Source organism: Thamnophis sirtalis, unplaced genomic scaffold (assembly GCF_051295495.1).
Source record: "Thamnophis sirtalis isolate CommonGarterSnake01/CBP01778 unplaced genomic scaffold, rThaSir2_p1.2 scaffold_10, whole genome shotgun sequence".
Lineage (NCBI taxonomy): Eukaryota > Metazoa > Chordata > Lepidosauria > Squamata > Natricidae > Thamnophis > Thamnophis sirtalis.
The window spans coordinates 26,390,691-26,402,168 of record NW_028261390.1 but is presented as its reverse complement, the minus strand read 5'-3'; the positions used below and the strand labels follow the sequence as shown (position 1 = coordinate 26,402,168).

The 11,478-nt window shown below is 36.7% G+C and overlaps 1 protein-coding gene across 1 annotated transcript in view; it reads right to left on the bottom strand.

Moving 5' to 3' along the window:
• LRBA (LPS responsive beige-like anchor protein) overlaps positions 1-11,478 on the bottom strand; it is a 380,505-nt gene that overhangs the window by 190,773 nt on the left and 178,254 nt on the right. The window contains exon 39 of the mRNA XM_087724319.1: positions 606-752. Within this exon, the coding sequence (XP_087580445.1) occupies positions 606-752 (147 nt within the window). The remainder of the gene's footprint in view (positions 1-605; positions 753-11,478) is intronic.

The window sequence follows — 11,478 nt, the reverse complement described above, 5'->3', positions numbered from 1 at the left end:
GTAGTAGTGTCTAATATTCCGTTCATGAAAGGAGAAAATTAGATACATACTCAAAACCTCAAAGCAGAATAAGTTGCCTTTGCTTCTTTTTTTTTTATAAACCTCACAAATCTGCTACAGTAACATATATCCGTTTCCCCCATTTTTTTAAAAAAATAAAAAATAAAAAATAGCATGGCTGGCATAAATGCTGAAAAAAGGAAGCCAAGTTACCAAATGACTTACAAGTATTAAAAAAAAAAAAAGATTTCGGATTAATTGTCAAGCCTGGTATAATATATTGGAACACTGGGATTTACACTTTAGAAAAATGCCTAGAGAAAGCTACCCCCTCCAAAAAATATTAAGGTACACAAAAGCAAATGTGCATATCTGAAATATTGTATCAAAAGTCCTCAACAAACAGAATCTAAAGCAGTAATTTGAAAAGTTATTTCCTATCAATAGAAAATAACTTCATCAGGCAGAAAGAAGCCTTTAGTACCTTTGTGTGTATGTGTGCGTGCATGCGCATGCGTCCTATACGTCAGACACTACAGAAATTGTGTTATTAAGGTGCAACTAAACCAGTACAGAGATTCTAGAATATAAATAGCAGAAATTACCAGTTAAATTCTCAAGTTCTTTCTCCTCTATGGATGACAAATTATCATCATCGGCTTCCAAAAGAATCTCGCTTTCTGAATTCTGATTTCCTAAAGCCTGATTCTTGATAGACTGCTTTCCTTTAACAAGTACATCTTCATCTGGAGCTGAAATGAAAGAGAAACAAAGCTGTCAGCTATCAACAGTTACAATGAGGAGGTGGGAAGAGAAATAGCCTTGCTATATATATAATAAACACCCTTAGGATGGAGAAAGGAAGTTACCTGGGAAAGGGTGAAATGGCCTGGTCGACTGCTTTAATACTGGGGAAGGAACAGTTAGAGAGCGATGATGCAATTCAGTGCAACACAGAACTAGCTCTAAATCAAGTTACATGAAATTCAGAGCAAACAACCTGCTTCATTTCCAGCCCATTCACTCATTGAAACACCTGTAAGCAGATTTTCTTTTAAAGTTAAGGTTGCAGGAAAGTAGTTGGCTTGTATTTGGAGCCACAAGATAGCTGTAATATATACCTGGCAATAGTAGAGAACCTTATCAAAGCTTAGTAGAAAACTTTACCAAAGACCATGCAGAGGAAGGAGATTTTACACACCACTGCCATTCTCAAGAGGGAAGTTGGAAGATAGACAAACCAGCCAAACATGTCTAAGGGAAGTGAGTGGAGGAGATTCATACTGAGCCAGGACCACAGATATCAGCAAAACTTCAGGTTCTATGAATTTCAATGAACTTAGACCAATGCGACAACCAAATGCCTCTATAAACTTGAAGAAATTTTGATGAGTCAGGCAGGGCAATAGGCTGCGATTTAAACTGACCATGGGAAGGCTTAGTGTTAACAAAATGGACTTTGAACCTCCCTGTTCTTCACAATCATCACACTTCCTTTTATAATATAGAAACTGCACACCTTTTCTGAAACATTCTCCTTGTGAGGATTGTGGTAGGTGAATATGCTGGTTGAAGGGACATTCTTGCTCACAGTCCCCACAGAGATTGCTTTAGGGCTGGGGAGGGGGGCTGGCTTCACAGCTGCGTCCCCTCCCTTTGGTGGGGACATCAGCTAGCCAGAAATGGCATTAGTGGCTTCTGTCCAATTCACCCCAATCCAGTTCCTTCTCCTCCCAGATCTCAGCCAACAGGCACGGTGCAGGTCCAGGGACTCCACCCGAAACACCGGCCTGATCCTTCCTCCGCGGGACCAAAAGATAAAAGGATGAGGTCGGGAAAGCCCATTATTACGTGTTGGGACTCAGTGCCTACTGGGCTTCCAGGGATCTGGCTTTAGAGCGCGCCGAGAGGCTGCAATCCTATACAGGCGTGCCTAATAATCAGCCAAAGGACCGTAAAGAAAAAACAGCGCGTGGAAAGCGGAAAGTCCGAAATTGGAATCGGCCGTCTGAGCGCGCTCGCGGGTGGAGACGCGTTCAGCTGTAAGTGGAGGCGGTTCTTTTGAGAAGTTCCTGGGCCAGGGAGAAGGCGGAAAGCGAAGGCGGCACTATTTCAAAGTTTTGGGGCCTGATTTTCCTCCTAAAGACGCCGGGCTTTCTCCTTCCAGAGCTACTACTGGGGTGGGGGGTGGGGAATAGAAATTTAAACTTGTCTCAGAACTTAAAGCAGCTCGGGATCCAAGTCCCTCAGTGCCTTTCAAGCCACGAAGCCTGTGTGAAACGCACCTTTATTGGGGAAAGAGCAGGCTGACCCTGGCGCCGCGTTGGCGACATCTGTCCTTTACAGGCGGCAGCAGAGGCCGCCTGTCCCCAAGCGCAAGAAAGAATGACAGCTCCGCTTTCTCCTCCTTCGGGAGAGGCGCGCTCAGGGCCAAGATATTTTAAGACACGGTCCCGGTTTCTGAGAATATCATACCAACCGAGTCACCCAAGGCAACCTTGGATTTTTTTTTTTTTTTTAAAAGGTGGATTTTTTAAAATACAACATACCTACACAGAAGGCAGCATGGCAGATTTCTCTTTTTAAAAAGGCGCTTAGGATCTGGAGGCTCCAGGGGATCGCGCAATTGTTGGAGACTCCGCCTGGCTGCCGCGGGGCAAAGCCGAGTTTGGAAAGCGGCGGCATCGCCCGGCCAAGCAGCTCTCCGGGAACACAAGCTCTCAGAATCGCTCCGGCACGGAAGACCAAGTCAGCTTCCTCGGAATTCTGCACTCATGAATCCAGGGCAAGTAAGCGGGAACGCACCCGTGGCCTTTCTGCGTTCAAGCGGAGGCTGCGATGTAGGAGCGCGGCTCCATCAAAGCGGCGCTCAGCGGGACTTTCCCTTGCGCCGCAGTTCCTCGACGGAAAGGGGGGGGGGAGAACCCAGAGATGGGGTTCAGCAGAGGTAATATTAACAGCTCAATTCCAGCACAAGAAATCGCTTAGAAGCCGGTGTGTTTGCACACACAATATAGACACGCAGGATGAAAAGGGAAAAGTGACGAGCATGAGGAGGAGAAATCCGCATGATTTCAATGCTGCGCGGACTCAAAGTGAAAGGATGTGATAAAGTTAGGTTGCAACCCAATTCGTTCTTTAAATTGCAGTAAAACACAAGTTACTTAAGGAATGAGGCTACTGAAATGAATGGGATTTTAGTCTAAATATGTCCAGCGCTGAAGTCCCTTTATACCATCTTTCTCTGACCCACTGACCTTCAAATAGGTTGGATGTCAGCTCCCATAACTCTCATAAAAACCATGTTGCCTGGGAATGATGAGGATGGGGATCTAATACATCTGGAAAAGACCAGTTTCAGGAAGACTAACTTTCTTACTCCAGTATCACACAAAATTTTTAAAAATTACCAGTGAATTCCAAACAAAAGCAAAGGCTAATATTAAGACAAAGCTTTCTGTTCTAATAATTCTACTTCAAAATGCATAAAATGAGCTTCTGTAATTGTAATAAATGAATGGTGTATTAGTCTGATTTTGTTCTCAGCATTGCTATTGTTCCATCTCTAAATATATTTTCTTTGTATTTAAACCTGACAACAGGAAACAGATAGGAGGCAGCAATCCACTACTTATATATTTACCTGCTGTGATATAGCTGCAGAACACATGAAACTTATCTGGATTTCTAGTATAGAAAAGAGTTGAAAAAGTATAGACCATTTTAGTTTGTGCTGTAGAAGAAGCGACATACTGGCCTCCATCTTCTTTGGAAACATATGTCAAACATATCCTGGCCAGACAGCTTCTATCCAAAGTTGATTACGTTTTGATCACAGCCATACACAGTTTAAGGTTCCAAGGAATTATTTTTAAAAACCTTTAATCTGCAAACATTTACAGAGGAAAGCAATCCCTCGTGACCATATAAAAACGTAATTGTGTCTGTAAGCATGTGAACAGAAATTTTAAATGAAACTATTAACACAATACATAAAGCAAATCAATTTAGAATCTGTGTCTTTAGCTTTTCAAATTCTAAGTTCAACTTAAAATGTAGCCTCTTTTTAATATATTTCATGTTTTTTTTTCTGAACCCAGATGCTTTAAAATATATTTCCAAATCTGTTTACCAGTAGTAACCATGAAAGCAGGAACATAATTTTGTTTCCTTTTCCTTTAAAATATATTTGTGGATATAACTAAACAACACTCTTACGTCTGGACTTATTCAGTGAGAGTTGAAAACCCCTTGTCATGGAAAATATGCAGTTGATATTTAGAAAGGTTTTCCTGTAATTAACTCTCCCTTGACGATTTTAAGTTAGTAAAATACACATGCACTAATATTTAATTCTCAGTTGTCTAGTTGCTTTCTAAGGCTTTTTTTAAAAATAAAATGAGAGCAAAAAATAAATATAAAGCAGATAGCAAATATGTTTGTAAATTTTAACATGCTGTCTGTAACTTGACACAATATACCATTTGTGGCTTATAAAACTTTGTCTCAATTAGACTAATAGTCTTATTTAAAGCTGAGCAACTCCTTTCGTACTTGTTAAGTTAGGAAATCAAAATGGATTCCAACTTTTTCCAACAATAATTCTAGTAAACTTGCCTATGCATGCTATTTTTTCCTAATATCTTTTTGCCACTTAACAGATATCAATAGATGATTTGATAATCAATTGCCTATGTATTGAGGTTTAAAATATTATTGAAAAATGCCAGAATAAGGATTTATATATTACCTATGCTTACAGATTTTATGTGGCTAAAAACACTATTTCTTGTACTTTACCCAACCATACAAGCATTTTGGCTTTTCCACTATCTTTGGTAACTGTGTAAAGTGGCAGTAATAACTCAAGGCAAAAATCAATAGGCATTCAGTCTAAAATTCAGCCTACCTAGCTCTCACAACTTCAACCCCCCACCCCAATTTTGTAAGTATATTATTGTGGGTGTATTTATAAAATAAAATTATGGTACCTACACAATCACCCATGTTATTACTGTTGATATTCTGCTCAAGGAAGGCGAGGGTTGTATATAATAAGAATTTCAAAGATGAGGTAAAACAGTTAAAATTATTGCAAAACAAGACTATAAAATACAATTCAATTATTCACTTAAAAACAGTTTGCACCTACAAATGCCCTGATCAACAGGCAAGTATTCAGTTGTTATCTGTAGAAAACATGGTATTAACCATACTTTCCTTGAGAAAGATGTTCACAATTGCAATATGTTTTATAAGCTCCACTCTGGGCCATCCTATTATGAGCAATCCTACAACAGACTTCTCCCAGCTGATCTCATGATTCAACCTGTAGTGAAAAAGTAGATTTTCTAAAATGTATTTGGCTTGATGCCAATCCCTTAACCTAGACTCAGTAGCACACAAGCAATCACTATCATGATTCTATTTAGCTGCTCTACTTAGCAATTGAATACCAGTTGCAGCTATGGATTGTCTTCAAGAGAAACATAACAATCAGCAGTGATCCCACTGTTTACCTATGATGGCATGGATTAATAAGAACATTTTATCTCAGTCCAATTTTGGAAGTTGACCATGCCAGTGAAGTCATGTATGTCTTTAAAGCTACATGCCGGTTCTTTCGGAAAATGCTCTACCTTATCTAAAACCTAGTTTGCTCAGTCTAAACAGTGCCTATCCACAGTATTTCTGTTTTATCTATAGTTACTATAGTTTGATTTGTTTGTCAGGACCCTGCATATCATTGCTTCCAGAAGCTGTGATGCACACATAAATAGTTCTCCTTACTGATTTGAAAGGGAGAGATAGAATTGAGTGTTATCTTTATGGTGATGACATCATCCTACAAATCTTTGGATAACTGGACCCCTCAATAAGTGAAGCTTCTGTTCAAACAAAAATGCACTTCTCCAGCTGGAACTCCACTGGGACTCTATTGAGACCCACTTGAAAGTCTGCTGACTTAAAATCTGGTTGGAAAATAAAAACATTTAGGAGGAGGAATCACACAGCCCATTTTCTCAAATTGGTCTGCTTTTCTTTTGCTGGAAAAGCAGATTCTGATTTACCTTACTGGGTCTACTTCATGTCTTTTGTTTCAATAAAAAGTCATGGCAAAGCTTAATGTCTTAAATGTCCACATACAAATTAAATATGTCTCATCGTCATTACTAAATAGTTCTCCTTACTGATTTGAAAGGGAGAGCCAAGGTGGCGCAGTGGTTAAATGCAGCACTGCAGGCTACTGCTAGATCAGCAGGTCAGCGGTTCAAATCTCACCGGCTCAGGGTTGACTCAGCCTTCCATCCTTCCGAGGTGGGTAAAATGAGGACCCAGATTGTTGGGGGCAATATGCTGACTCTCTGTAAACCGCTTAGAGAGGCCTGAAAGGCCTATGAAGCGGTATATAAGTCTACTGCTATTGCTATATTGCTATATAAATGCTTGCAGACGCTCTCTTGGCTAAATATTTTTTATAATATCTTTTATTTTCCACACAGAAAGCATTTAAACTGGTTCAAACTGACAACTTGCTGTCACTTCAATGATGACAACAGACAGATATAGTAATATTCTTTAACTTACCCCTCTGAGTGCTCTCAGGCATTGAAGTTAAATCTACAACATTCCTGTTGATAATTATATTATTAATCAGAACCAGTTTTGTATGGTAGTTAGGCCATCAGCTTAAAAAGTGGGAGACTGTGAGCTTTAAATCCACTTTGGGTATAAAGCCAGCTGGGTGACCTTGAGCCAATCAGTCTCTCCTAGGAAGGAAGCAATGGCAAACTACTCCTGAAAAACCTTCCCCCCAAAACTGCAAGGACTTGTCCAGGCACTTTCTCAGAACCCAACATAACTAAACAAAAAAAAGTTAATAAAAATTATAATCATTCTTGATATCTTGAGCTTATTGAACCATTTGACAGCATTCTCTCCCACCTATTTCAATCAGCAATTATAGATCAGATATTGTGAAACCAGTTTTTTTAAACATCTTATTATGGTTGTAAATTTTTTAGATGTAGCAATGGCCATCAGAAGCTGGTAGATATGCTCTATGGTGAAGTAACATTACGACTCTTTTTCTTTATTTTATCATTTGGCCAGACTGTTTTGCCCTCATTTCTTTTATAAAACACTGTATGTCTGTCTGTCTGTCTAGCTAATACATCAGCATATATAAACAGAATACATTCAACGCCATCAGAGTAGTAAAATGTGCACAAAAATTAACTTTGCACTCAAGCAAATTAAGTAAAAAATCATTATTTAACTAATCAGATGGACTGACTTTTTCTAATAGCTTATAATTACATTTTTAAAACAATTGGCTTTGACTAACTCACTCTAACACACACAAAAGTTCACTTTCATGAAACAAGTATTTCCCACCTATACCTTTGAAGGCACTGATGCCAAGAAATTCCAATTCTGGGATTAAAGTGCTGAATATGATGAAGAGGGAATACAGAAGTTCCAAGAAATTATCTTTTCTTTAACAAAAAGCAACTCTGGTTTCAAGCCACAGTATTTGCAATTTAACAGCACATACCAAAATTCTAATTTGTGCTCCACAGAATTAAAACCACAGGTCATAATCAGCAGACTTGAAAACATAAATGTTTATATGATTAAGACATGAGATTACACAGCTATTCTTTAAGATTATGCCATATGCTTTCTATAGAACTATCCAGCTGACGTAATCATATTGCTGGCTAATCATTTCTGTTATCTGACAGCTTTGTTTGAAAGTTTTACTGGCAATGCTTTGAAATTGCTTTATATATAAATGGGAGAGGAAGGGGGGAAAGAGGGAGGGAGAGGAAGAGAACAAATTTTTGGAAGTACTACTGAAATACACTAATAATTGTATTCTTTTGAACCTTTACATCTTAGCCTGCAAGTTAGCTCAAGAGAGTAAAGTGGTGACTAGCTGATTTATAGGCCAAAATGGTGTCTGACTGACAGCTCTTTCACCTGCTGACATAATTGTGGAAATTAACTCTGGCAGTTAAGATAGAAAAATAGTGACAGATGAGCACATGACTGACATCTGGTGGGAAGTGGAGTTAAGTTGCTCATATGCGATTCTGTCCATGGAGCTGCTGAACAAAGCTCATTCCACAATGAACATGTGGATTCCTGAGCTTATTGCATACAAAATTAGCTTTTAATAGCTTTAATGCAATTATCATCATATTATAAAATGATTAAGAAATAAAGATGAAGTTATAAACTATGATTTCCTTGCAAAAAAGATGGGGATTCATTCGTTCAGTCATTCAATATACATCTATTCATACTGGTTAGCCTTGATATTTAGTATTTATCATATAATCTTATTTGAATTTTTATTGCTACTCGGGGAAGAACAGGTGAATTTGCTCCACATTTAATTTTGCTAATGTCAAATACCTTTTTGAGGCATCAGTGTTGCTATGCATTCTTAAACAGTGAGGAAGAACTTGAACATTAGATTATTTCCTAGTTGCTAACGCTTCATAATTATAATTATAATTAATAGGGAAACTATTTTGTAAAATGAAAAATAATAGATTGTACCACCAAAACAAGCAAATACATATTGTTGTTCTGTCCTATGACAAAATTGAAATTTATATTAATATATAATTTTTCTGCATTTAATTTTTTTTATTTATATTATTTCCTGTCACAATAGATCTAATGCAATGTGTTCAGTCTCCCATTGAAGCACTGACCAGACTCTGATCAGCTTATTTCAGCTAATAGCTTCCTCGGGTATCTTCATTTGCTTTTAATTTGCATAATCTACTTTTTATGCTTCTCCCCTATTCATTTTCAGTTATTCAATTCATTTTCTTCCTTTAACTTCTGTATCTATGATTTAAATTAAGTTTAAGGGAGTATTGACCTTCTTGATTCTCTTGTATCTCACTGCCTTCTGATACCATCCAATATTTTATCCTCATCTCTCCCTGACTCATCTCTCCAAGGAAAGATTGAAGGTCAAGGCTTTGAATTCATTCTCATTAACCAATTTGAACAGTACTTGCCTCTATGTTACACCAGTTATCCTATTCCAAATATCACTGGGCCTTCTCTACACCATACTCCAATGATGTTCCTTCTGCAATTATACATGACAGATACAATCAGATACCCTTGTCATACAATAGATGCCTGTGTGATATTGAGATCTTAGAACATGTGTTCCTCAGGTGTAGAATTTACAAGAAATTGCAGTTCCAACCATTCAGTCCTTAGTAGATAGGCTACCAGGCTGTTCAGACCAATGATATTTTACAATTTAGAATCTTATTTGTTGCCTCGAAATGCAAAGTGTTTTAAATAGCTTTTGACTAGGACATCTGAAAAGAATGTTAAGCAACTTGTTACTGCCTCACTTATTTTCCTCCCTGAATGTGCCCACATAAATGGAAAAGCAGAGACGGTAACTCATCTCATTAACAATGTAATTTTTCCACATGAACCTATGATGATGATAAATTGCAGAAACTCTGACTTGGCAGAATGTAAATGCAGCTTCTCAGAAAAATATAATAGGTTAAAGAATTGTATTTTAAATTTCTTCCCCTCCCCCCTCCCCCCAAATGTTGTTTGTTTTTAAACATGATGTTTGACATTGAATTTGTTTTTACATATCATGTTTCTGAATTTCTACATGGAATTATGGGATGAAGTTGCCTCAAATTTGTAGTTGCAATTCATTTTATATAAAGTGGCCTTGACAACTGCCCAGAAATTTCAATTAGTTTAAATACTGCCATTCATTCTTTTGAATAATATAGAAGTTACAATAATGTATAGCTCTTAAATGTTCCAGATCAAAATTTTCATATAATTCCTAGATTCACAATATCTCAATAAATATCCCTTTATACTTTGCCAAATATGTTGTTATGATGGTACTCTTTAGGATGACCTTCTCAATAATTGCTCCAATAGATCAAATTGGGCACAGTAAGAGGATCATTTTAACCTATCATTTTCTGCATACTTATTTTGACTTAATGTTGTTTGATAATCTGGTATGGGTCGTATTTTGTGTACTTAATTTTTTCTGCTTTTCTGGACGTAAGTTTTTTAAAAATGTTAAAAACATTATATATTAATATTTCATATTAATACATTTATTTCTAATATTGATACATTTACTTGGAATCTGTACTAGAATATCACTGTGCTATTCTTTAATGAAGTTGAAACTTTTATGTCTTTAGGTTTTCTGTAAATTCTTTTAAAAATACTCTCAAAGGATGACTGAAAATATGGGGTTTTTTTTGTATTCATCCATGAAAAGAATATGTTTCCTAAAAAATACGTAAGGGTGGGATTATTCATTATACCCAGTAAAGTCTTTATAACACATGCAAAAAGTCCTTTTAAAATGGAAGATGATATATTCAGTGTAAATAATTTATTATAGTTGTTTGTGAGCAACATTTCTACAATGAGCATTAATTAAAATGTATCTGTTCACAAAGGATACGTTTTATGTAATTGTTTTTTTTAATGATAACAGCCATTTCAACACCTGAAACACAACATTGGAAAACAGGTCCAATGGAAAGCAAGCTTCTTTCAAGACATAAATAAAGCCTTTTACAAATAGCCATTTGGAACTTCACTCTTTGAAAAATCTCCTATAGTCCTTTTTCAGAGGCAAGTTAATGTGTGTTTGGGAAGGGCAATTAAATTGTCAGAATTTTAAAAAAAATGTTTTTAAGTAGAAAGTAGCCCAGAGAATAGTCATTGCACTGATATTGATTGTCTGAACAGAGAACATTAGTCTTAAGGTATTTACTCTGCCACCTCTATACCAGAGGCTCTCCTTCAAACCAAGTCAATTCCTTGAGGAGATGGCTACTGAAATACATAAATGGGACTGAAGGAGGACATGATTTTTGCTCTTTGGCCTTAATATGCCTGATTGTTTCTGGACCTCTTTCACTTCTTCCAACAACAATATTTAATAAACTGCATTCCTGCAGGGAGGAACCATAGGAATAGTCCTATTCTGAACTAGCTACCATATCAAATATTCTATTACAGAGGCTTGCAATTACAATTTATTTCCCTTCTATCTTTTTTCCTAAACAAAACAAAAATGAACTGAACATCTAGAACACAGCAGAAATTAACAAACATTACAATAGGTGTGAAAAAACATTTATGAATATAATAAAGAGAATATTTCTTCCAGAAATCATATATAAACTATATACAATCTACAATTGTTAGAGCTGATGTATTTAGAATTAAACCAATAAACTGCATTGTAGAAAACAAATGAGTCTGAGTTGACCTGAATCCAATTGCTTTGACCAAAAGGAATTGTAGAAAATTGTAGACTTAAAATAGACTATTCTGCAATTAAAGAAACCATAGACCAGAACAATAATTTCATTGGGAATTTGTGATTTACTGAAGGGTAGAAAGAGATTTGATGCTTCTTACAAAATTCTA